Source organism: Lathamus discolor, chromosome 3 (assembly GCF_037157495.1).
Source record: "Lathamus discolor isolate bLatDis1 chromosome 3, bLatDis1.hap1, whole genome shotgun sequence".
Lineage (NCBI taxonomy): Eukaryota > Metazoa > Chordata > Aves > Psittaciformes > Psittacidae > Lathamus > Lathamus discolor.
The window spans coordinates 31,768,133-31,795,532 of NC_088886.1; the positions used below are offsets into that span (position 1 = coordinate 31,768,133).

General features: G+C 40.9%; 1 protein-coding gene across 2 annotated transcripts; it reads right to left on the reverse strand.

Moving 5' to 3' along the window:
- Positions 1-154: 154 nt before the first annotated feature.
- Positions 155-27,188, reverse strand: MFN1 (mitofusin 1). Of its 2 annotated transcripts, none has more exons than XM_065674519.1 (18): positions 27,020-27,188; positions 26,396-26,517; positions 25,471-25,606; positions 22,446-22,608; positions 21,754-21,878; positions 20,021-20,129; positions 16,795-16,902; positions 15,599-15,752; positions 15,402-15,469; positions 10,268-10,389; positions 8,640-8,766; positions 8,061-8,165; positions 7,009-7,111; positions 5,498-5,727; positions 4,835-4,990; positions 4,129-4,325; positions 2,748-2,882; positions 155-1,751 (listed from the first exon to the last, which is right to left on the reverse strand). In XM_065674519.1, exons 2-18 carry the CDS (start codon positions 26,508-26,510, stop codon positions 1,682-1,684), a joined length of 2,223 nt encoding a protein of 740 aa, XP_065530591.1. In that variant the 5' UTR covers positions 26,511-26,517; positions 27,020-27,188; the 3' UTR covers positions 155-1,681. The 2 variants fall into 2 exon arrangements, with proteins under 2 accessions (XP_065530591.1, XP_065530592.1); XM_065674520.1 differs by lacking the exon at positions 27,020-27,188 and adding an exon at positions 26,849-26,987.
- Between the last annotated feature and the right edge of the window lie 212 nt (positions 27,189-27,400).

A 27,400-nucleotide genomic window follows, 5' to 3' on the forward strand; every position in this document is an offset into this window, starting at 1 on the left:
TAAGCTGTGTGGAATGCCCAGCTGGCTGCAGGAAACAGCTCTTTTAACTCAACCTCAGCAGTTTTGCCCTGTACTGGGTACGTACAGAGCTGTCATAGTGCTACAAGTGTGGGTTTTCACCTTGGATCCAGCTGCCAAATAACTGACTACAGCAAAGGGGTAGTACTGTTTTTAATAAATATAGAACACATGCATGTCAAGTTTTATCTTCATACAACATCCATTAAACGCTCCAGGAAAGAGCATTAACACACATCTGTAACCTTACACACAACAAGGCTGGGCTGTCATTCAGTGCCGTAGTTCAGTTTCCGTTGAAAGCCTGGAGGCTCCTCCCACTCGCTGCTACTGACAGTTCCAGGAGAGCCGCGCTTGCGCTAGCACAGTCAGACACAAACAGCAAGACACAGCGTGGTGAAAGGGGCGTGCTTCGCCTGCCAACAACAACCTGGCCCTAGCATTAGATTTTAAATCTGTTTCCTTAAGATAGCCCTTATTTACTGGAAAACAGCAAATCCCTACCTCTCGAGTTTAAAGTTGAATTTCATTTAGTCACATTAACAGCTGCATAAAAATATATAAATATTCTGAAAAGGCTTTCTCTCTTAAAATAAGTTATTTTAAAAAGTCTAGTTAGAAAATGTTAAATGACTGCAGATGCAACAGCAAAAATGTGCTGTTTTTTAAAGAGGCTTTGTATTGCTGGGTATGAGCAAAGGTGGATACTGCAGCCCGCCTGCCTTGTGTCTCACCCAGGAGAGAGCTGGGCTACAGCCCAACCAAGGAACTGTGCAGGATGGTGCACAAGTACAAACTCTCAAGCCCAGCCGCTTCCTGTGCCCTTAATCCAGCAGCAGGAGCTCAAGGTTGAGGCCCACATCCCCAGCTTCCTCCCCCAACATGAAACACCTGCTCAGCAAGTTCCCTTTGCCTGGACAGGAGCTGGGTGGCATCAGCAGGTACCTGCAGCTCCCCCCACAGTATGCTCTCATGTGCAAATGACCATTTCACTGCTTCACCAGCTGCAAGACAGACTTGTTGAAATAGGTTTATTTTTACTTAAGCAATGCCATCTTGTCTACATGTGTTAATCCAGAAGGGAAACTAGAGCCTACTGCATTTCATTAGTGAAGGCTCTGTGCTTTACTATCAGTTTTCACTTCCATTTACAGAAAAGAACTGCTGCCCAACACAATTTCACTTCCTTTCAAAACAAGTCCTTTCAAGAGTCCTTCTCCATGCTAGAGTTCGTATCTTCCATCCTTAAACACATTCATCCATCCCCAGGTAATTCCTAAACAACTCAAACTAGGAAACAGTGGTAACCGTGATAAGCTCTCTCTCCCTGCATAAACTCCTGGATGCCAGGAAGCGAGACTTGCCACTGCTAAGTACTAATGGAAACCAGTGAGGATTTGTGTTTTTATTGTCAAGTGCCCCAAGAAATTTAATGTTTAAGATATTTTTTAACCCCATATCTTCAAAACATGACACTCGAGAACCACTGCTCTTCAGTCTGATTTACCGTCAACCTTTTAGAATGATTAACAAATATATGGAACAAATGAAAGGAACATCTAAAATAGAAATCATTTCATGTGACTCCACAGAGGAGAAGCGTCATTTGTAAAAATTCTACCTTGTCCTACAAAGGATCACTGGGAGAGCTGGCAACAATGTTTTATTTGCTCTTTTGAAGAAAGTGTTTGGTGAAGCCATCTAGTTCATTCTCAAGGTGAATGGCTTTATTCCTGCAAAACAAACGAGCAGTGGCTTTACTTCAGTGCAGGAACCAGCATCATGCTTAATTTCTGCTCCTCTGTTCCCGAAACCCTCAGCACTGAGAAAAGCCAAACGTGCTGCCTGGTCAGAGCCTGGGACATCACGAGCACGCAGCCCGGCCTGGCAGCAGAGAGCTGCCAGCAGCCTGCTCCACATCTCCTCCTCCCCAAAGGCTGCGCCAGGCCCACGTGGGACTTCCCCAGTGCTGGCCTTTCTTTTCCACCTTCACCCTGGGAGAGGTTTGCAACTGGAAGGAGGCAGAGGGCTCCTCAGGCGGGCCATCCACGCGGCCCACCATGCCACAGGGGTGCGCCACACAGCTGGGCTGCATCCGATGGTGGTCTGGAATGCCTGAGGCCAAGAGATAGCCCCTGGCCAGGGCAGAGTTACAGCAGGGAGAAAACATGGGAACTAGGGCTGAAGCTGCTTCCTAGAACCTAAACTACCAACTGCTGGAAGTTTTTCTTCTGTCTAAATACCTACTACTGGTACTGGAAAAGTGGTGTACTGAATGGCGTACAATGCAGCTCTCTCGTGTTCTCCTATGGGGAAGGTTCTTTGGGCAGAACTAACTTAACTACAGAATCATAGAATGCTTTGGGTTAGAAGAGACCTTAAAGATCATTGAGTCTCAACACCCTGCCATGGGGAGGGGCACCCCTCACTAGACCAGGTTGCTCAAGAAGGTTAGTATGAGAAACTCATCTCTCCCATACAATAAAGACAAAGGTAAAAACAATCTAAGGAAGAACATTCTGGGAGCTTTGCTCATTCACCTAGGCAAAAGCCTACATTGATTTAACCTAACCAGAGCTGTTCAGTTACAACTAAAGGAAACAGGCATTGCTGTGCACCCTGCTGCACCTGTACCTACCTCATTTCAACCTGAACTAACAGCAAGCACTAATCCCACTTATGAGAGCAGGGCTGGGAATCTGCTCATGGCCAGTCACAACCAGACTCACCTCAGCTGCTTGGAGCTGCTCTGTATGTTCTCCAGCTGATCTATTTCTTTGGAAAGCCTAGCAATTTCTTCTTCCAGGTTTTTCTGGGTAATATCCACCTGCTGACAGAGCCGAGCAAAGGTAGTGGCCATTTCCCTAAAGGGAAAGCAAGGTTGTAATCATGATTTACAGAAGTCTGGGGTATGAAATATAAATCTAAAGAAATTAAATGAAGTTTTGTAAATCTGATGGCGTTGCAGTGTGCAGTAGGACACAGCGCTCTAAGCCTCCTGCTGCTAAAGAGACTACAGAATAGCAGAAAGCAGGAAAATTGCGTATTTTTTAAATTCAAAAAGAAACCTTAAACATGCAAAATGCCTATGCCCACATCATGTCTGGCCACTTTCCATTGAGCATTAACAGGTACAAGCCTGAGATGGGGACTCTGGCAGCCGCACATGCTGGAGCAGCTGAGTGCCCCTTCTGAAGTGCCCTGTGCCACACCAAGTGCCCTGAACACTGGGAATATGGGCACTTTGCAGGGTGAGGTCCTAGCTGCCTCCTCAGCCATGTGCTCCCAACCTGAGTTCCAAGACTCCTCCTTACACAAAGGGAAAACAACCAGTTACCACCCTGAGCCAGCAAGCAGGCTCTCCCATAGGAGAGGAGACATGTCCTCTCCCCTCTACTTCACCTCACTGGAGCACTGGTTTGAGTCCAGCTCTTCCATGTCCTCACAGAGACACACGGCTGCTGGACACGGGGATGATTCTCCTTCCTCTGCAGAAGCTGAACTCTGTATTAGTAAAGTATTCCCTGGGCTACACAGGAGAGGTGTTCTGCACCCTGGGGGTTAGAGGTCTCATTTAGCAGGCCTAATTTCCTGAAATAATAATTTAATCAAAACAAGCAGTTTCAGCAGGACAGGCTGAGGACACAGTCACCCAGATGTTACTTTGCAGAGACAGGTCAAAAACTGTTTGGGAAAGATACACACAAAACCAATGGAACTGTTCAGAAAGGCTGTTGAGTTCCTCTTCCACAGAGCTGAATGGCCAGGACTGGCTGCGTAGATCTCACCCGTACCAACCCCTGAGGCAGAACAAATGCTCACCACTGAAGTGACTCAATGCTCATCTATAAGCAGACCAGTTCAGCCTCCCCACTGGATCTGAGCCAACTCACATGTTCACAGTAAGGTGCTGCACTAAGACTAACTCTCGCACTGCATGTACAGACACAGAAACTGTTGACCTTTAAAGGTGGTAATTTCAAACTCTTAAAAATCCCTTACGATAAATGCCAAGGGATACTAAAGCTGCCTTCCCACATCATGTACAGCCAGTCCCTACTCCAGGACAGTACAGCACTGACAGGGATGAAACACCAGCATGGTACTTACTGTTGCACCTGATGGCTGCAATTAGCACTTGTGAGACTGACGATCATCTGCAGCTTTTCAGTAGCATAGTTTACAAACTGCTGTTTAAAGGCTCTCTCTTTTGCTTTAGTGGTCCAAGTGAGTCTCTCATAAAGATATAACAACCCATACATACTTAAGGAAAGAGAGATGAGTTTCCAGCCTACTGTTCTCCAAATCTGAAAGAGAGGAATCTTCATTAGCTTAAGTAAATTGCCATGCAGAATAAAATCTAATTGCCACCATTTTAAAAATCCTTTTCACAGCCCTTTCACCACATTGGTTAAAAAAAAGTATTATTTCTGTATTATTATTGCAGCTGTATTCAGAACAGCTGGTACCCCAGAGGCATGGAGAACATGCAGGTTACAAAAGCCTTGCTGCTTTTCCATGAAGGAGAAAGCAAAGCTTCCCCTAAATCCAAACTGAATGAGGTACCATCAAATCATCCTTCAATTCAGAAGCTGAGCCCAGACATACGGCATAGAGAATATGTCCAACTATCTTCAGAATAATTAGACCAATTTTCTCACTACAACCTCATTGCAGGTATCAGCATACTACACACACTCATCCAGCCCACTGTTATTAAGTCCGTTACATGCTTCATGTTGCACCCAAAACAGGAAAGATCAGCTTAATTGTCGCCGTCACTTCCAGTACAGTGAATGCTGCTAATACTACTTGCCACTCCGCCAACAACGATGATGCTCATAGAGGTCCGTGATGTCAGTGAAGCTAAACTCATTACCAAAGGAACCATAAAATCATCCTGCGATACATTCTCTGGAGTCATGGCAGGAAGGCTGGCAGTAGACGGGGTGGTAGCTAAAGGACGAGGGATCTAGAAGAGTGCAATATGGCAGCCTGAGTAAAAAGCACTAAGGAACTACACAACAGATTGGTTTTATTTTCATATATTCAGGGATTGATCTACTGAAAGGAAACTCTTCAGCACAGAAATATGAACAACACTCCTGATAAGCAGTGGAGGTTTTGACACTTCCTTGTCCAGTGGGGACTGGGAAAGAGTAAGGGTTCTGCATAGGACTGTCCCTGCCGTAAGGATCCAGAAGTTACAAATAAAAAGGTTACCCAAAAGGGTTCAATGCAAAGAAAAACAAAACTCAGGTAACAGCTGCAGAAAGTTTAGGAAAGGTTTTTTTGTTCCATTCTAACCCTGAATATAATCCAATAAAAATAATCCTCACCAAAAATGTTTCACACAAAGGGATTAGGGGACAGTAGCAGAGAGCATATAAATAATATGAGCAAATAAGGCAAAACCCAATATATTCTCATCAAGGTAAAACAAAGCACTTAATGTCAGCCTAACCTCTGAAGCACTCACTTGTAAGTTTGGATCCGCTAGTCCCAACAGCACTTTCTGAGCTTGTTTAGCACCCACGAAACGGTTTACAAGTGAAGTCCATCCCAAGGAAAAGTGGAACATGATATCCTCTTGAAAATCTGCACACAGACTATGACAGTTCAGGTCATAGCTAAGGTCAAACCTCCTGCAAGGAACTAGCAAGTGGAGCTGGTTCTGAGCACTGGAAGGCAACAACGGTTTCAGGTTTTCTAGAAATAAAACCAAACAGTAAAGGTGAGTTGGTATGGAAAGCTTCACAGCATATTCACAAGTAACATCCTTGCACTGCTGACCGGCTTTGTCGACTACCAGAACGCAAACTGATTGGTCATTTTAGCAGTACTGATCCTAATAGAATAGGCAATTTATTACTCTGATAAAATAAAACAGTCACACAAAATCAATTTGGAGGAAGTACTTCTGGTAAAAATGGTCAAAGTAACTGAAAGACCTCTAGCAATAGCCAAAAGATAAGGACGGACTAAGAAAAAGTTGGTTTATCCAGCAGTGCCATACAGAAAAGACTACATTATTGTGCAAGAATCTTGCTCAAGCTTTTATTACCAGAAACATATCACAACAGATGGATATGCAATAAAGTTACTACTTATTTAAAAAATAATAATAATAAAAGGGAGTGTACAAATACTTCATGAAACTATCCTGCTTTGCACTCAGAATCTGGAGAGACCCAGGGAGAGGACTATACTTCAGAAACTAACTAGTGTATTTTATGTATCTGTTGTGGAAGCCAAAGTTTAAATGTGTTTATAAAAGGATTAGACAAGTTCCAAGAGGAAAGTCCATTACTACTCCCTTAAGCCATTAATCCAGATGCAGGATCTTGGCTCAGAGGTCCCTGAATTGAGGATGGATTGCTGTATTTACCCTGGTTCATCTCCCCAAGCACCTGCTACTGGTTCATTGCAGAGACAGGATACTAAGCTGGACAGACACTAGTCTGGTCTAGGATGGCTTTTCCTTTATCATTTTATAATGGTAAACCATTATCAGAAAGAAAATTTTAAAAGCAAGTTTCCTTAAATTGTCTTCCTCTAAACAACGAAAACTATTGCTTTCCTCTCCTCAGCCCAGAGAAGACAAGACCCTAGAGAGACCTTATTAGGGCCTTTCAGCTCTTAAAAGGGCAAAAGATGGAGAGAGACTTTTTATCAGGGCCTACTGCAATAGGAAGAGGGGTGATGGTTTTAAGCTAAAAGAGGGGAGATTCAGGCTGGATGCAAGGAAGAAATTTTTTACAGCAAGGGTGGTAAAATACTGGCACAGGTTGCCCACAGAGGTGGTGGATGCCTGGAGACAATCAAGGCCAGGCTGGATGGGGTTCTGGGCAACCTGATCTAGTTGAAGATGTTCCTGCTCACTGCAGGGCAGCATGGACTAGATGACTTTTGAAGGTCCCTTCCAGCCCAAAGTATTCTATGATTCTATAAACAAAAAGTCTTAACATTCCTCCTCCTCCCTCATCTTACCAATCATCTCCTGCTGCGACTGATGCATTGACTCATTGACTTCATTGGAGCAACGATCAGCCAGGTTCCTTCCCAAACCATCTTCTATATGTTTGTTCAGTTCCTGAAGTTTTATAAAGAATATATGCTCATCAATTTACATTTAACTCATCAATTATATTATACAGAGCAGAGATATGTTAAACACTAAGTGTTGTTATTTACAGTGGGAAGAACAGCATGTTACCATGGAAATACCATGCTCTTAAAACCGCACACTGTGAACGAAAACTTAACTGAAGTGACACAAGAAAGATTTCTCTAGGGCTGCAATCATTAAAGGCATATGGAAAAGGCTGTATTTTGAATAAACCATGACACTAAAAAGCATACCACTGCTATACTGCCCTGCAAAGCCTCTACTGTCACTGTTTGATGAGAGCCGATTTCATTGCTCTGCACAAAGATAAACTGATCCCTTCAACTCCCATGGGGGTCTGCTCTGGGTATTTTCCAGCGAACACACCACAGAGGACACCACAGACTAGCCTGAAAACACAGCAGTATAGAGCTGATCAAGGCTGCAGCAGGTGGGAGTTACGGCAGTCATTCATTAGCAGCAAAGGTGTATGTATGCTCCTTTAAAACACTGAGGTTGAGGAATCTACAAAGGTTTAATTTTTATTTGTTTTTCTTAAAAAAATCACTCCCCCACAAAGTGTTGGGTATTTGCAAGCTCGTTTCATTTTTACATCAGTTTCCTTTTAGGTGCAGTGAAAATTGTCTACGTAAGGTCTTTATTTACTAGAAGTGAAGACTACTGATCAGGGTGTCAGTTTCAGTAACCACTGGTAAAAATGGCAGTTGAAACAAAAACTAATTTCTGTCATAAAACAAAGCAGAAAATACTTTCAACCTTTTCTAGTTTTAGGTAGAGATACGCGTATGCCAGAAAGTAAAAAAACCGCTAAGCTTAACGTGTCACATAAAATGCTGCGCAAATTATAAAAACACAGCAGTAGAAATTCAAGGAAAGACAAGGAGCCTATCTTCACACATGGAAGAAAACTTACTGTCTTATACAGCTTCAGTACTTGAGGAGAAGGGTGAAAATCTGAATAAAATTCATCAACTAAAACCGAAAGCCTGCAAATCTCATCAGTCATGGCAGAAGAGACCTGGAAGAATGCAGTCAATACATGAAATATTTCTCCTAACTTTTCCAGCCGGAGTGAAACCAAACAACTGCATTAACTGTTACAAGGAATGATATCATTACCTGACAGTCAAGAAGGATTGCCATTTTAAGGGAGTTTTATTCTTTTTTTCTTAATTACTGTTAGGGTGGTGAGGCACTGGAATGGGTTGCCCAGGGAAGTTGTGAATGCCCCATCCCTGGCAGTGTTCAAGGCCAGGTTTGACGAAGCCTTGGGTGGGATGGTTTAGTGTGAGGTGTCCCTGCCCATGGCAGGGGGGTTGGAACTAGATGATCTTGAGGTCCTTTCCAACCCTAACTATTCTATGATACCGGCAAAGGAACATACCAGACATTTCAAATGTATGTCATGAGATGGGTGGGCACCTAAAGAAGCTGTCTTCCAGAAGGGGCAACACTTGAATCTTGAGAGATTGCTCACATCATTGTTACTTACTTTATTTTCTACTTCCTCAGTAACACGTTTGATTTTTTCCTTAGTATCTTCTGTCAAAATGTTCAGCTGGTTTCGAACAAAGTCCAGTCTATCCTTCTGATCTTCTCGCTCTTCCATTGACTGGACTCTAACATAGCAAAAAGGAAATCACCATCACCAGCAGATACTCTCCCAGCAATGAAACAAGCCCCATCATCAGTCACGGACCACCTAGCCGATGGTTTTACTGAGTTTACTGAGCAGCCAAAAAGAATTCAAAGTGACACAGGCTGAACAAAGCAGAGGCACTACTCCAGAATGACTGCAATACAGGTATTCAATTTACAGCTGCAGTTAAAGGCTGCACTGATTGTACATAAGCCAAATTAGTGTCTTTGATGTATTTACAAAAAACAGCATTTGCATTTGGGATTGTTACGACTGCACATAGTTACAACTCAAAAAGCTGTGGGGAATCAGAAGCCTCTAATATGTCACCTATCCCGATTGAAAAATAAAAGGATAAATCTAATCAAACTGTCCTACTGCTGCTCACCAGCACCACTCAGCTATTCCTTAATAGTGACATGGGTCTGATGACCCTGCCAAGCAAAGAGGAGGTGGCAGAAACCTACCTTGTCACAAACAGCTCTCTTCAGAAGTCCTTTTGACCTACCATTTATGTAAAAATTGCTTACAATCTAAAACAGTTATGTCTTGAAGGGCCAGCAGAAACATCAAACAGTGATTCAGATTAAGAAGGGTCACTACACAGGTTTTAGCCGGTCAACTGACAGAAAAAAGCGGAGTAATATTTTCAATCATTGCACAGTATGTTTTCATAGGATCTGACAATGTGAGACAAGTCAGTATGTAAACAGTTTGCAAAAGCTGACATATTGAGGAAGATGAGTGTGTTTGACAGGCACAGTGGAGTCTGCTGAAACATAAAGACACACTATTAACAGACACAGAAAGGAGACGGAGAAGATTAAACATGACAGCAAGTTCACTGTGTACAACAGAGACAAGAGGCAGCCACAAAAGTGAGGAAAAACCCCCATACATATGCAAACCTCAAAGAACAGAATAGATGAGCTGCTATCACTAGCACTAAAAGGATTACATGAGCAAAGAGAGAATAAAGATATTTAACGATACAATCTGGAAAGGGCCAAAGGCCAAGCCTCTGTTAGCCTGGGCCCTTCTCAGCAGTTAGCAGTATTCTAACCACTTGCAAATTAAGTGTCTACATCCTCCCACTTATTTTCTGTGTTACTGTTAACAAAAACCTTCATTAAAGCAGGCGCAAGCATCACTTCTGAAATGCTAGACACAGCTAAAAAAACCCCTAATATTTCAAATATTTTTAAAAAGCATCTGAAAACCTACAGACTGCCTCTGTAAGTCAGTAATGAAGAATAAAAGTATACCAAAAATCCCTATACAAGCGTCAAAGACCAAGCACAAGACTGTGTGGTGCAAGTGAACAGCAGTAACAGAGACACACCAGAGAAATTCTCTGTTTCTTACCAAGTGAGAAAAGTGAGTTTTAAAGTTCATAATGGCCCAAGAAAATCACCAGCATAGAAAAGGTTCCTCAGAGGATCTGGATAAACCAAAGCCAACCAGCCCTCCATCCAACCTACCTTTTCTCTGCTGCTGCTACGTTTATGGCGTCCATAATGTTTTTCACAGTATCTATTATCTGTTTAGCTCTGATAGTGTGCTGTTCAAACTTGGTTTTCACGGCTGACTGCGAGATACACTCCTGCGAGGGGCCCAAGCCACAACACATTACTGCAATTCCATGCCAACACGTTCAGGAATTTCACTGTCAGAAAGCACACGCTGCTAATTTTACTATGAACTTAAACCAATGGGAAATAAAAGGGAAAAAGTATACAGAAATTAAAAGACAACAGAACTGAAATCTCAAATGAGTCTATAGCAGCTCATTCACAGTAATGTGCATAGGTTTTTAGTCTTTCAAAATAAATTAATAACGTAAAGAAAAAAGAAAACTCAGATGAACAAGTAAGATAAATCTAGCTCTTCAGAGAATTTTCCAAACTAGCTCTTGGGAATTATAAACATCTAATACGAATGCGGGTAAGACTGCCTGCCTTGAATTTTCGTTGCAATACATGCTCTTAGTTTCAAGAAGCAGTTCTGTTGACAAAACTTGACATGCTCATATCAACACTGACCATCCAGGAACATATGATTAGCAGTAAGAAGGATTAAAATCAGTAGACAGTGCTCTAAAGATACAATTTCTAATCAATTTTCCATCTTGAATATTCACTAATTTACCTATAGGACACTAACTGAAAAGATGTAAAACTGATCAATTTGGGCAAAAGCAAATCAGTTGTAGTAGGCCATAAATTAAGACCTGCACTAAGTCACCAAAAGGTAGCCTTGTCTTCTGTGGTTGAGAAGAAAGCAAGCAGTTAAGTTTTCTTATACCAGATCTTTTGGTGTTTTTAAACTGTTCTCAGTCTATGGATGCACCTTTCCTAGCCCAAACAGGTTTAGGTTGCTTTTAAAAGACTTGCCTATGACCTTAGCTGAAATCTGTTATTACAGAGTATGCTATCTAAAAATAATAGATCAAAGTAAAATAATAATAATAAAAAAGTATAAATTATAATCTCTGTTCCTCGATGAAGCAGATCTAGAAATCAGCAATGAAAGGCCAGAGTTTCATAAATATCAGCACATTGTAAGAGCTAGACTATGTGTCATGGAGTAAAGAGTCTTCCCAACATTAGTATGCAGTAGATAAAAGGATGACAGTCACTCACAACACAATCAGAAAATCCAAGTTAGAGCACTAGGAAAAACACAAAGGTTAGTTAAATGACTGGGAAAGATAAGAATGGGAGAGCAGCAATTTTGCTGTCAAGTCAGTATTTACCAAAACAAAGAGAAAAGGTATGTTTTAACAGCATAACCAAAACCAGCTGCCTTCCAGCCCACTTGCAGTATATCAAGGCAGTCTTTAAACACACTATTTACATTCCTGTGCAGTGTTAGGGAAGGACTCTGCAGCAGTGCACTAATTCACTCCGTTATTCACTCCAATTTACAGCCAGAACTATTATTCTACCCTGCCTCCCTCCTCCACTCCTCCCCACACCATTTCTGTTACTAGCTTTTTGAATAAACTTGGGAAACACTACAACCTGAGGCATAGTGAGGTTTGGTTTTATGTAGAATATCCATTAAGGATTACTGCACACAGTACACTGTGCAGGCACTTCTTTGCGGCTTTGATAAAGACATTCTCACTGTAAAATTTCAGAAGATACACAGACTACTGTTATTCCACAATATAAAAATTCAGAATTTAATTCAACCCTTTGCTTTAAGACTTTCTTCCTTTGTTGTAACACAGCTGACAGACACAGTAATGCTGCTTTTTAAAGCTACTGCATTTATTTCCAAAATCGCAATTTCACCACAGCTTGCGTTTCTAGTAATGCCTGGACCAGTTTTTCTTTTCATAACTTTAACCACCCTGTGCTTTGCAAAAGCATGCTTATATCTCTTTCTCACACAGAAGTCTACATAACTGTAGTTACAAACCTTTCAGAATGGTCCAAATTTTTCAGAACTAACACTGATGCGTTGTTTCTAGATTTTAAGTGTCCTGGTTTGAGCAGCAGCAGTCAGTTTTCTCCTTCTTAGGAGCTAGTACAGTGCTGTGCTTTGATCTTTTGGCCTGGGAACAGTGCTGATAACGCTGATGTTTTCAGTTGCTGCTCGAATGTTTGGTCTGGCCAAGGACTTTCTGAGCCTCATGCTCTGCCAGGGAGGAGGGGAGGCCAGGAGGAAGGAGAGACAGGACACCTGACCCAAGCTAGCCAAAGAGGTATTCCATACCACAGCACGTCATGCCCAGGATGTAACTTAGAAGGACCCGGAAGGGCTAGAGGGACTGCAGGGTTGGAGAAGGTATCGGTCGGTGCTTGGCTGGGGGGAGTAGGGTGAGTTATTGGTCGGCTGGTGTTGAGGTGTTGTATTCTTTCCTCTTGTTATTTCCTTTAGCATTATTATTATTGGTGGTAGCAGCAGTGATTTGTGTTATACCTTAGTTACTAAACTGTTCTTATCTCAACCCGTGGGAGTTGCATTCTTTTCGATTCTTCTCTCCGTCCCTCCAGAAGCAGGGGGAGGGCAAGAAGGGGGGGAGTGAGCAAAAGAGGTTTGTGGTTGGGTTTAGCTACATGAGCTCCTATCAATCCTGAATGAACGAGCTTTCCCACCAGGGAACTGATACTAAAATCAGTAATGTGGAAGTATTGGAGAAGTAACAGTTCCTCTTCTCAGCCCACGTGGAAAAGAGGAAGAAGCCATCCAGTTTTATTGAAGATACAAGCCGGGTGAGAATTCAGGAGGAGCAAAACCAGCAGATATAGCTACTGGGAACATGGAACATGTGGATACAAAAAGTGCGCAAGAAATATTTGGAAAGTCAGAACCTGAACAGAGACTAGGAGCTAAAGGCAAGACACACAGACTGCGGCTGGGAAGTGTTTGATGAAGACAGATAAAAGCCTCTGTGCTTTCATCCCTTCCCTTTTACAGACTGGAGTGTAATCCAAGGGTTGTGGGACCTGCAGCTCCTCTGTCAGGAAACAGAGCAAATGCAAAAGTCCTTGAGCCAGAAGTGCTTAGGCTGTACTCATGGCTATATAGCATATGAATTTAGGCCAGCAGTGCATAAAGCACAGTATCAAGCAGGATTTTGTTTCCAGACCGAACACAGAAAATTCTACCTGATGTACGATATTCTTCATTAGTAAATGAGGTGATACAGCCTAGTGCTGCTAAACACAACTAATGACAATAGTATGCTGATGATAGCTGCTTTATCAGCTCAAATGACAGTACTCCGAGTACTAGGTCTGAAGATTTCAGACCTGGTGAACCATTTAAGTATCAGTCTCACTTTAAAAGCAAATAAAATGCCATTATAAGTTTGAAAATTGCCCCCAAAACATGAACCTGAAAGTGGCTGTGACACGAGGCACTCAACGTTTAAGTTGGTTTGGCAATCTTAATTTAGCACATTGTAATTCTCTTCAAGTGATGATGTGATCACACTTGTATTCAAAACTGTTCATCGTGATTTCAGGATGAAACATGGCTGAGGAGGGAAAAGCATTACAGAACCAACTCTCACTGCTGGAGTTGGAAGGTGTGCAGCAAATGAAACATGTAATGTGAAAGAAGAAAAAAGTTGTTTTAAGGCCTTACCATGCTATCACAGTGTTTTTTTGTCCCAGACTGCCAAATAAACTTGTCATGAGGTTGTGATCTCATGTAGGATGCTTCTCATTTTGGTGGACAACTTGAGACTGTGACATCTGATTTACACATGTGCTGAGCACTCACAGCTTCACATCATTTATTAAAGTCAGACATCCATCTTAATCTTAAAATATCCTAACTGTTGAGTGCTTAACTGTAATTATAAGAGATTTTGTCACAAAAGCTTTGGGTACAGCACCTGGCAAAATATGTTAAAGAACAGTAACTGACTTGGAAGCTGAATTTCCACTTCCTTCCTACTCGTTGAAAATTTCTTACTGTAATTCAAGGACAAAAGTTACAAGCAAAAAATGCATGCTTGGCGACAACTTGTGGCACAAGCAACAGATTTCATGTCTCATGGGCTCAGGCCCTGTCAGTATTAAGAACCAATCATTTCAACAATTCAGTCACCTATCATAACAGTGTGGATAAGAAATAAATTAAAGCTTCAGTCTGACATTTTCTTGCTTACGCAGGACTGAATAAAGCTATCATTTTAACACCTTTCTGATCTACACACATTCTACATAACTTGGTTTTGCTGAAGTCAAATGGGTTTGTTGCGATGTGAGAAGAAATACTTTTCAAAGGCAGTTTAATTTTTCAAAATAAACCAAAGAAAGAGTTACCAGTTCTGGGACACAAGAGCCATCCTGAGCATCTACTGTATGCAAACTAGTCACTGAGTTCAGGCTCATGGTGCATGAGATATGCTGATCCACACCACACAAAACCATGAAGGCATACCCAAGATGCCTCCTGAAGATATGCAAGAATGGCTTTAGAGTCCATCAGCAAGGCAAATGGATTCTATCACAAAGAAATCACTCACTGTCTAGCCAGTCCTACTTCTGAAGAAACTGTAAACTCCATCTACGGATACAGCTAAACTGATGTTGAAGGATGGAATACTTACAACAAGAAGGATGCAAAAACAGTATTAATGTTCAGAGCATCAGAGCTAAGCAGTAGATAATGGTGATAATTTCAGAACTCTGGCTTTAAAAATTTATGTAAATATTTAAGATTTACATTGGTGAAAGAGAATTTCTTACTAGTGGTGTCCTGAATTACAGTGATTGATTGCAAGGCTACAACTTCAGGACAAAACAAGGCTTATTGTAGAGAAAACATCTCACCAGCTCATGGTTATAAGTGATACACACCTTTCTAAGAGCACCAGCTCTTTTTATACAGACTATACTACTACAGAGATCTCAAAACATGAGCTAAGAGTTCTGGTCCCTTTCCTCACAGAACAATACTTCTTTCCAACAACTACCTGCTATTCAAGGTGAGGAGATGTACAGAACCCACAGATAAGGCAAAGCTGTCAGATGGTTTGAATACCTTATGCTCCTCCACTTGCTAACATGGGTAATGTCCAGTAAAATGAAGCGAAGCAGAAGTTACCTTTGCATTAAAAAACAGGCAGTCTGAAAAGCCCATCATAAATACCTCAAATATCTGCTCAAAATGTTGAAATTCCTGGAATCTTGTCTGAAACCCTTCAGCAAGTGCTGCACCTGTAAAATATAACAGACCATAAGGGAAAGAGCAATACCTCACAGCAGTGACTGTACCTTAAATATTTTTGTTTATCAGGTTTTTATGATATTTTTCTGTATTTGAGGAAAGCAAGAGTTCCCACACACCACCCTCTGGCATTCCTTGGGCCTTCTGTCTCCTGGCACTCAGAACTTCTTTTGCAGAAACAAAAAAGATGCGATTCCTTGCTTCTACAGGATCAATAACTTTGAGCTCATCAACTAGGAAAGTCAGACAGCGCTCCATGTGCTGCCTGCGCACCTACAGGAAAGGTAAAAAGCTCGTGAGAACAAGGCAAAAACTAAGTCATCATCAAATCAGAACATCAGAGTCAGAAACAGATACTGAACAACCCCTTAGATAGCAGATGCCTTCTAATCCTACTGATGCAGCTTTTAGCCATTTAAATATATATAGGGATGCTGGGGAGGGACTCTTTGTCAGGGACTGTAGTGACAGGACAAGGGGTAACGGGTTCAAACTTAAACAGGGAAGTTTAGATTGGATGTAAGGAGGAAATTCTTTCCTGTTAGGGTGTGAGGCACTGGAACGGGTTGCCCATCCCTGTCAGTGTTCAAGCCCAGGTTGGATGAAGCCTTGTGTGGGATGGTTTAGTGTGAGGTGTCCCTGCCCATGGCAGGGGGGTTGGAACTAGATGATCTTAAGGTCCTTTCCAACCCTAACTATTCTATGATTCTATGATTCTAAGTAGACCTGGAAGCAACAATATGTTTCTGACAGTGGTAGAAGAAAGTAAGTCAGAAATGTCAGTCAGAAATGTCAGTCAGTTACTGGGGTAACCACTTCATTCCCCATATACAGACAAATAACCACCTCTGCAAGCTAGCTGCTGCTGGAAAGATCTGAAGAGCACACCAAACTGTTACCATCTAACACTGTACTTTGCCAGCTACTCTCTGCATGTATACATGTATAATCTGAACCCTCAGGCTGCATTACCATTAGAGAAATTAATAATACAAAGAACACTTTCCTGTGGAGGAAAAAGGTTCTAAACAAGCTTCCCACTGTATTACCTGCCTGCATATATTGGAGTTTGAATTGCAGGTTGCATTTTGCTCTGAACAAGGAATATATTATTTCCATTTTCTGACCAAATAACTTATTCTTTTATTAATAAAACAAAGCTGGTGTTTTCATATTAATAACTGTATTATTAATTTATAATTAATAAATTACGTAGGCAATTTAACATGTCTTTATGCATGTGGGGGCCTTTTCTTTAAACAGATATGTTGGGTTTTTTTAAATCAACCCAAATAAAAGCCATCAAGTCACTCACATCTTCCATGTATTCTGGTTCTGATGCAGAGGCATCCCATCTGTTATTCAAGATGAAGATGTTTGGCTTGGAAAGTCGTTCATTCACTTTATGGAAAAAATGCTTTTCCTAAGAATTAAAGCACAAACAGAAAACTCCCCAGACATCCAAACAAGAGTAACGTAATCTTCTGTAAGAGATTCTGAAGTTATTGCAGTTTTTTAAAAGGTTATTTAAAACAATTAATTAGTATTAAACCCCACATCTAACAAAAAAAAAAAAAAAAAAGGGCTCATGATAACGATTAAATGTCTTAAGACCGACACCAGAACTAAAAAGTCAACAAAGCTTCTCTAAAAATAGGTACAAATACAAATTAAGAAAACAGATAGTTTAGAAAACACTGGAAAATAAAGTCTATTTTTCTATAAATTTATCATGTTATTCACTGTTTTGCTTTTTTTTTCCCCTCACAGAACTTCATCTCCTTTGACACTTCTAGTCCTGTAGGAAATTTGCTGCAATTCTGTGACACTCAAAATATTGTTGGTGAAGAGAGAAAGAGAAAAGGAACACACAAGATGCAGCTCATTTCCTTTTTAAAATAAGATGCCTGGCTAAAACTGTGAAGTCTTTCTTATCTGAAAATACAGAAGTACTCCTGTTCACTCTGTCAAACCTGGATTCTATATCCTGAAAAACACCCTCTAGTTGTATCCTTCAACTAGGTGATGTCAGCTTGAACTATGGACAAGTTACATTGCCTATATGTAAATGTATGGCTTAAGCCACAGCAAGAAAAGTCACTGCTGAATGTTTTCATTTTAAAAATAAGAAGGCATGTGCCTGAAAGATGCATTTAGGTCCTTTGCCCATACCTAACACCTATCCTTGCTCTTTTCAAAGTCATAATGAGTAAGTCATGATGGAGTGAATCTCTGCTCAGCACAGCTGAAACAGAGGAGATCCCTGGGCTGTCGTAAGCTTTTTGACTCTGCAGCAGGACACCACTGCATATTCTGGACACAACACCAGAGATACATTAGTTTCCATCATCCAGGGAGTAAGCATGTGTAAACGAGATGACTGCTGCAGAAATAAGAACTTTGAGGAGAATTTATGAGGGAATATTAGAAAAATCATGTTTCTGCAAAAAAGCTGTGCTTGTGTAGCAGCTGCCATGAAGAAGCTGCCAAGTATTCTCAGACCTGTTATGGTAAGAAGTAAAAATAACTCCTAAAGAGGGTGAGAACATAGTTACCATATACTTTACCTGAAGGACAAGCTTGTGTAGATGAAGAAAGAAATTACCATTTGCCACAATGCAAAGCAAAATAGATATGTTTTAACATAACTGTTAAAGGCAACTTCATTTGTATCTACCAGACTGAAAAATTAAATAAAGAGTAAGAGAGCTGTTTACTGAGCCAAAGCCTCAATCACAACTAAGATGCACCTCCTTTCCCTCTAATATGCACCCTGGACACTGGTGTTTCCACATTCCAGTAATTACAAGGTGCTCAGTATTAAGTGAGGATTTATAAGCACGGCAACCAAAAACCCTCAGCAAGACTTTAATGATTGAAACAAACTGCAAGTCTAACCTTTTTCTATTTAACAGCTTCCAGCCATGCCTGACAAGGAATAAAGGTTGGCCAGAAATCTCCTGTGACTGGGTGTTTAGGATCAGACAAATACAAAATCAACAGAATCTTCCAGCAGATATGTTCAAAGACAAATAGGCTATACATTTATTATCTTGGTCAGATTGGTTTTAATGGTTATTTTTCCAGAGCAAATGAGAAGCCCAAATGAAATCTGGCCTTTTCTCTGTTACTTCATTACACCAAACTGAAATGCGGTACACAGGTCCCTATTGTTTCTGTTTATATAGTAATGAGATGTTCACTGAAACCCAATCTTTTTTTCTTCTTCCCTTTTTTAATTAAAAAACCCCAAGCCAACTATGGTACGCACACAGTACAAGCAACCTCTAGACTCTGTCCATACTAAAAACCTCAAAGTGTGCCTCATGTGAGATAATGGAGAAGATAAAGAAAGAGCTGTGCCAAATCCTCTCTCTTTACCTTGGATGTTGTCAGAATTTTCTTCCCCCCGCCCCCCAAATCACATCTCTTTTGCATCAGAATCTTTGCCAATTAGGTTCAGACGATGGAATGTAATGTTTTTAAACTCGTTCTTCTCATATCTACCAAACTATTCTCATTTGCTAGAATGCAAGGAAATATTGTCTTTGTACATTCAGTTCTCTATTGTATTAAAAATTACCTCAATAATTAGAAAGTTTGGACACTGCATAGCAGAACTATGCTCAGAACAATCACAAAATTTTATTTGTCTACTGTAGGCTCAATAAAAGTCTTCAAGAGATTTCTTAGTAGCATTATACTACATTTTGGCAGTCACAGTTCCAATAATTTGGAAACCTGATATTGACATAGTCTGCATTCACAATACTTAGTTTAGTGAAAACTGAAGATCACTACAAAATTAAACCAAATCTCTGGTTTTGTACTTCAAGTATCATAACAGCTCCTTTGGTCACCTTGCACTCTCTACTTCTACAAGTTATACAATATCTAGGCTGCAAGGTACACAGGAGTCTTCTCTCTTGAAACAAGGCTTTATAGAATAAAGGTGTTAACACATCTTCAGCTCTCCAAGTTGCACAGAACCATGCAACATGAATGCTTATTGCTAGCATTTTCTTCAGAAGTACTGTCCAATGAGGGGAACGGGTAACACTTGTCCTCAGCAGAAGGTGCATCAAGGGAATTCACCCTCTTCTGAGGCAAGAACACATGAGGAACAAGAAACAAATTCTAACTTCCTTCACCTACTTTGTGTATTTTCCTGAACTTCTGGACATGAAATACTCTGTAATTTATTTCTTTGATAACACAAGTGCCTTGAGCTGACAAGAATCAACAAACTGTAAGGCAAGACAAGCACTGCATCACTCATTTATCAAACAAGAAACTGAGATAGGAAGGACAAATATGATGCTTAAGTCAGAATACGCAAAACTGGTAAGAAACTTGGTTCTCCTTTCCCTTGCGAGAGATATACATAGTTTCGTGCTTCCCACCCTCAAGAGCTATCATCCACCACATCTCAGTGCAGTAATTCACGGGAACGTCAGTAAAAGCCTAAGAGAAATCATTTCAGCTGTGAAACTGCTGAATACTTAAATGAAGAACTAACGTAAAATCATTGTATAACATACTGTGTTCATGAGAGTTGATTCAGAATTGGCAACCAAGACAAACACATCAGCATCTAAGCAGAATTTGTCAATCCAGCTGTCCAGTTCTGTAGTGACATCTGTGCCAGGGCTGTTGAGAATAAAAAGCCACAAACTCGTATTTACACAGAAAACGAGTATTTGATTTTTATCAACTGAAAAAGATAGAGTAGGATTGCCTCACAGCCTTGTAAGAACATCACCTTTAGGGTGAAGCCTACCTCAAGCTTAAGGCAAACACAGTAAAAGCCAATTACCATTTTTAACAGTTATCAGTCACTTGCTTATTGGACCATCTACTTATTTAATAGAAACTGCATTTTCGAACAAGTAGGCAGACCAAAACTGCCAAGAAAAGTGACAGGCAGTCCGTCAGAAATCCAGGCAGTTTGACAGAACAGTCCCCCATATCCCAGGTTTCAGATTTCAATCAAAAAGGACATCTGTTCAGATGATGTTTTTTCCATTAATAAAGGCCTACTTCACAGTGAAATGCTACAAAGCTGTGTACAGATTTAATAAGAAACTAAAATGAAGTTAAAACCATAGGGCTGTCAGGTTTTTTAAAATGTAAGTGGAATATGAGATTAAGTCATGTTTGCAACTCCTCAATTATTGCTGGTTCAAATTTTCTCTACTTAACAGTAAAAAGATGATGCTCTCCTTCCAAGTACCTGTTCTCAGAATCCAGGCTGTTTTCTCTTCCTTTCACATTTCACCTTTAGCATCCGAGACTTTGCAGATCAAATCATGCCTTGTACTGTATCTATGCAAGGATCCCTTCTGGGCTTCCAGCATACTTCTGCTACACACATGTCCCCAAGGAGACAGCACATGTGCATAAGCTTAGAAGTCCAGCAGTGCCTCAAACCAACCAGCTCCCTGTGCCAGTCGGGCTGGCTTTCTCTATAACTAACACAGGACCTGAGTTTGCATCCGAGAAAACAAACTCCTAGTGATTTCAAAGGTGCAAGACCAGAGATGCAACAAAAAACTCACTACAACTTATCAGAATACACACTGGGTATTGTTATGCTGGATATGAAAATAATTATACTTATAAATTCACTCATACTTGAGTGAATTACTCTCAAATTCAACCTATACTGATTCACAAATCAGGTCATACCTCAGTGGCCAGGCATATTGGCATTTGACACAGACAAAGCAACAGCTTTCAGAATTCTTCAAATACATGAACTCTGACAAATGACAGTCCAAGACACAGGCACACACAGCCCATGTCGTCACAATTACATTTTGAGGTCACCCATTACTTTGGTATGTAGGTAACGCAAGTCTTATCAGAAGCTCTTAAAAATGAGGTCCAGATTGCCTACACATCACATGATCAGTGTGAAGTGTTCAAAGACAGCAGATGGACAAGAGGTTGCTGTTGCATCAAGCCTACTCATACTCCTATACTGTTTGTTTTAAAGGTAGAAGTATCCTTAGACAAAAGGTAGTCCCTTATTAAACTAAATCATAAGACACTTGTCTGTTCCAACTGTTACAAGGCCAAAATCAGCAAGGTGATCACAGGGAGCAATATAAACAAAAGAACAAACTCTGTAATCTCTCTCTCTATAATAAAGTCTGCCTTTCAATAACTTTGGAACCTAACTACCAAAACACAAACTATCAGTAAATCAATCTCTCTTTTAAATAATGTAATAATTAATTTAAGAAAATATTTACTAGAACAGAAAAAATACCTGTCCACTAAAACCAAATCGTCTCGCAGCAGAGCACACTTAGACTTGGGCCAGAAGACATGGACAAGACAGCCAGCTTTCAAATCTTTATCCATGTGAAGTGCATGAGCAAGCTGATTGACTGTCTATAAAGAACAAAAAGAGAAGACAAATACAAACAAGAACAATTCTGTAAACCAGTCTAATTTAGTTCTCAAGCAAACCTGGTCAGGATCTATCTTGAACAGAGTTAAGAGAATTCATACATCCTCCTGGTGAATATTTGTGATGTTACTTTTTTAGAAGCTCTTAGACCCACCAGCATCTAAAGAACAAGTTGTGCCTTAAAACTCAGAAATTTCTTTGGAGCGAGTGGTATTCTCTACAGCACTAGAGTGTGTGATACTGAGCATGATCATGAGTTTCTCTTAGAGGTTTAACACATCAATGTGAGCAGCTGAACAAGCTAAGCACCATGAGGCCAAATGAGAAGCACATTCCAAATAATTAACAAGTAAGAGAACTTACTTTCAGTTCTATAAAAATAGATCACTCAACATAAGCTATGCTACAATGAGACACACATTAGTTGTTTCTCTGAAATATCCAAGATAAATTGCAAAGTAGACCACTGTAGTTTGTTAGACTTGAAACGGTTAATGACTGAGAAAAAATTACTGTGAAAATCAGCATTAATCATTCAAAAAATGTACCTTGACACTCTTCTTTTCATCTGATCCTTCTGTCATAAGATAAGCCTTATCTCCATCTGTCCCTTCCACACTGAGGAAGCAGTTAGTTGTATGGCCAATCCCACTAGGAAGTACTTTATCCCACAGCATTGCGTTAATAACCGAACTTTTCCCACTGCTTGTTCTAGAGAGATAGAAAATCAAAGCACTTTGAGCACAGTACAATAGCATTAAACATACCTTTGTCCTGAACAGAATACACCCCATTAATTACATCAGACCACATACTCCAAGCTGTATTGGGTGACAGAGCTTCAAGCCAGTACAGCACAGCTTGCCAGAAAACAACAGGGAGTGTATGAAAAGTTTATCTGGATAGCAATTTTAAAAGTCTTCCTTGCTGTCAACATTGCCTATCCAACCAAGAAAACCAATTTTCATTTGCATTCACACACACTAGCTTAACTAGCCCAACCTGGACTGTCAAACATGCTTTATCTGCTATACCTCAACCTATGTAGCGAATTTGAAAAAGATCCTGGCTCAAATCTGCTACACCAGAAAAAGTTTATCTAGCAAAAAAAAGATACCTCGCATTACTTTAAAACAATTACTAAATAACACAAGGGTCAATCCCCTCTTCTCTGTGCCAGCCTGAGCATTCCTGAGAAAAGGACCAATCAAAAATATAAGTAACATTTTGGGCAGAATTATGTTCTGACCAGACAATTCCACATTCTTGTTCACACCAAAGCTAATGGAATTCCAGGGATGCTGCAGGGAGGAGGCCAGAGAACGCTGCATGACAAAGGACTACCCTCTGTGGTGGCAAGCAACAGCAACTCCTTGAAGTGTTCATGAAATTACCACCTCAGCAACTTAAGGTGCCTTTGGAGAAACACCTCATCTTTACCAGTCAGAAAGGAACTGCTACTTCTGATGGAGTCTTCTACGCATGAGATGAGGTACAAAAGGAGCGTCAGTGTACTACTGGCCTTCAGGAAAGTTTCAAAGCACTGCTGTCTGGAAATCCTCACCACAGCCAGCAACAACAATCCAGAACAATTTAATGCATGTTAATCTGAACTGAATGAAGATTTCTAGGGCAAGACCTGAAACAACGTGCGAAAAATCCTCATTTTTTTTCTTGTGCATAATCCTTTTAATGCACATAATGTTTAAATACAGAACTTATTCTTCCCCTTCTTTTAGAAGGCTGAGGTCACTAAGTTAACCAAAACCCTGTTGATTAAAACTAACTGGTCAGCAACTCAAGATTCTGCAAGAACTTGGGAAATCTCAGCAACGTCCTACTTCACAGTAACCCTCACCCCTCACCCATAAATATCTAAAGTTTAACTATTACATAACAGTATGAAGTTACAGAGACTTTTTGAGCTATTTCTAGAAAAATTTCAGTGCTCACTGTACAACAGTTTACAAATTTATTCAAAATGTCAGAGGAAGAGTGGAATTTGCTTTCCCCCGCTCTGAACCTTTGCCCTTGGAAAAACCAACTTTTATCACACATCACAGCTTGCAAATGTATTCTACTTTTAACTTTAGGAAATATCAAAGCTAAGATATAACTAATATCCTTATCTTCGACCCTTTTATTGGTTTTCTTTAAGTAGCTGAACTATTTTTAGCAAAATGAAGTTAAGACCACTGTTCCATGCATTTTTTCCAACACTCTTAGAGAGTTTTTACAACTAAAAATTGAAGATTACACTCCTGGAAAAAAATATGTAAACACATGCTTAAATTTAAGCACAGAAAAATCAATCTTCCTGAAGCAAAGTGGACTAACAGATCCCAGACTAACCAGGCACATAAAAGCATTTGAAAGCATTAGTCTTTTACAAGGACTTCTCTATTTTGTATCTGACTTTACATTTGGGAAGGCAGATTTTCATCATCTTCCAACACCTTCCAAATTCTATAGGAATATAATGGCAAAATGTTTGGAATGCAGAAATTTATTGGAAATGTTAAGGCCCTATCACAGTTTCTTACTGAAAATTTACAACTTTTCCACTAAAATGAGACTCAAATGCAAAACAAAATACAGACAAGCAGAGACACATAAAACCTAAGTGCTCTGGGTTTATACACCTGACACCATCTCTTCAGAATGCTTCTTATGTAGTAATACATTTCAAGTGCAACAAATACCTTTCTTTTTAACTCCCTTTCTTCCTGCTGCAAATTAAAAAAAAAATTAAAAAAAAAAATAGCTGACATGATCCCAACCTGACCAAAATGAAAAGTTTTCTAATACTGAAAATAATTTATATAGATACATGTATTATATGCATACATATACACCTAAAACAAAAGTGAAATTAAATCACCCATAACTAAATATGCTACCTAAATATGCAAAAGGTTTGACACTTGGTTTGTGGCCATACCACCAAGACCTGCGAACTAGAGCTTTTCCTAATTACTGATTCAGGAAAGCAGAACCAATGAGGCAACCATCTTTAACTCTCCATTTTGATTCAGCTGCTTATATACAGAAACATAAGGAGCCCAAAGTTTAGTTTTTCAGTACTTGTGATCAAACACAACCAAGACAGTTGGTACACCACAATAACAGTTCAGTAAAACAAAGATGTAAACCAAAGATATGAAACAAACCCACTGCATTTAAACCAAAACCAACCAAACAAAAAAAACCCAAAACCCCCAAACAAAACAAAAAAACAAACTAAAAAAAAGCCATTCTGGAGAAGATGGTGACAAACTCGGACCTTCTCAAGCCAAGCAACTGACCTATACAGGATGATTATTCTACAAAGTTTATCAATGAAATGCATGTAGCAATAAATAATTAATCTACAGTCACAAAGCAAGATGGCATCAAAGAAATGTTCAGTATCAATTAGGTAAGAGTGAACTTGGTTTTATGTACTACATTTCAAGCAACAATAGTGATGAAAACGATGAAGCACTGACTCCAGTGCATTTAAGTTATAAGGCACTACAAGAGAGAAAAAAACAACAAAAACCCAATTTAAGTTCTGGTAATTCCATTCATTACCTGCCAAAAAAAGCCACTTTCATATGTCTCCGTGAAAGCACCTCACCGATGACTGCTAACTTGTTTTTATATGCCTGTATTTTTGCTAGTTCGTCTTCTGTTGCTACATGCTCAAGCTCTGGGTTCCTGTATGTGGCTACACATAGAAAAAGAATAACATAAAAGTAATCACATACAGACATAGATTATCACTACTTCATATGCCAATAAAGATCTGTGCAAATTTTAATGATGCAGTGGTACGAAAAGAAGACAAAACCCCACTATGGACACTGATATTAGTCTTTGTCATCTGACAGCTCCAACAAAACCACTCGTGCCATCATTCCAGATTAATCACCAATGTAACTGCTGGATTCGATAACCCTGTGAACACAGCCTGCTGTGCTGATGTGCTCCACTCTCTGCATCACTGCTTCCTTCAGAAAGGAAAGCCAGAACCTCTCAAGGATAGAGCAGCTAGGCTGGACCATCTTCTCCCTGCAGAGATCATTGAGGTGATAAACCAACTCCATGTGATGACACACACACCTACATATTGGTAAAACATCAACCAGTGGTTCTCTGCATTACATCATGTTGATCTGCTTTCCAGCTGAATAATGGAAGAACCTGTTTGTCTTTTCTTGTAGTAAAGATAAAACGCAACAGGACTATAAACACTGGAGTTGTTAAGCTTTCCTCATGGAAAGAAGGCTGGCTACTAGCTCAAGCAATGCAATCAGCTTCTCATATACGTAACCACCCTAGGCATTCCTGCTGGCTTGAGTTGGAAAAAAAATAATCATCAATGTTAAATGAAAAATGTGATTGCTTCTGAAGGTGTACGTTTACACAAACAGCCTATATCATTATGTACACTGTTCTACTGTAAAATACATTTAGAGCAACAGACAAGACCCTTGTGTTTAAGATGAAAGCGAACCTTCCACAAAAGATGCTCCCTCGGTGACATAGTCCAGCAGCTGGTCGAAAATGGCAGTGATAGTCTTTTTAGCAAGCACAAAGTGCTTCAGGGGAGAGACGGTAGCTTCTGCCATCGTGCAACTGCAAGGAAAGTTACATGAAAGTGACCAAAATGCTCAGTACACCCACCTAGGTGAGAAGTCACAGCTTCTTACCCAGTCATTCAAGAAAAAAACACCACGAACCAAACAAGAAACCAAACCACCAACAAACAACAAAAAGAACCCCACAAAACAAGAAACCCAAGCCCCTAAACCACAACGAACGCCACTAAATTTAGATCTAGTTGGTTTTATTACCCTAACAAACTCTCTTTCTCACTACACGCGCCGACAGCAGCGCACGAAGCTCACCGACTTGGTGAGGCCTGTCCCCGAAATACGAGGTTTCCGTCTCCTAAAACGCGGCTCACCCTTTCCCCCCCGCTCGGAGGTCAGCGCTGTCCTGCAAGCCCAGCGAGACCAGGCCCGCGCAGCCCCGCGGCCGCCCAGGCAGACCTTGCCCCCGCCACGACGAGGGGTGACACCGGCGGCGGAGAGGCCGGCTCGGGGCACAGGGCAGCGGGCGGCCCGCGGTCACTTACGGAGCTCCAGCCAGTTTCCACCGTTACTCGGCAACCACCGCGCGGCCCTCCCCACAGCTCCTACTTCTGGCCCGCCGCCGCCGGGACGGGGGCGCACATCACTTCCGCTTCCGCCTCACCCCCTTTCCCGGATGCGCCTGGGAGGGGAGGGGAACCGCCATTTTTACTGACGGCTCCGGGGGCGGGTGTCCGCCATCTTCAGCAAGGGCAGCGGAGGAGCAGGACTGGCGAAATGGAGGACCGGGAGGTGACCACTATTCCTCGGAGAGCAGCTGGACAAGCAGCCCGCGGGGGCTCTCAGCAGCTCCGCGCACGGCTGTCTGGCTGCCCGGCGGCAGGCGCAGGAAGGCGTAACCAGCGGCGGCCCCGCCTCACCGGGCA

Coding starts and splice junctions, on each gene's coding strand:
- MFN1 (XM_065674519.1), bottom strand. CDS start 26,510: ATGGCAGAAGCTACCGTCTCTCCCCTGAAGCACTTTGTGCTTGCTAAA. Junction 7,112..8,060: donor TACTGAAGCTGTATAAGACA/GTAAGTTTTCTT, acceptor ATAAAACTTCAG/GAACTGAACAAACATATAGA. Junction 4,991..5,497: donor TAGCGGATCCAAACTTACAA/GTGAGTGCTTCA, acceptor GCACTCTTCTAG/ATCCCTCGTCCTTTAGCTAC.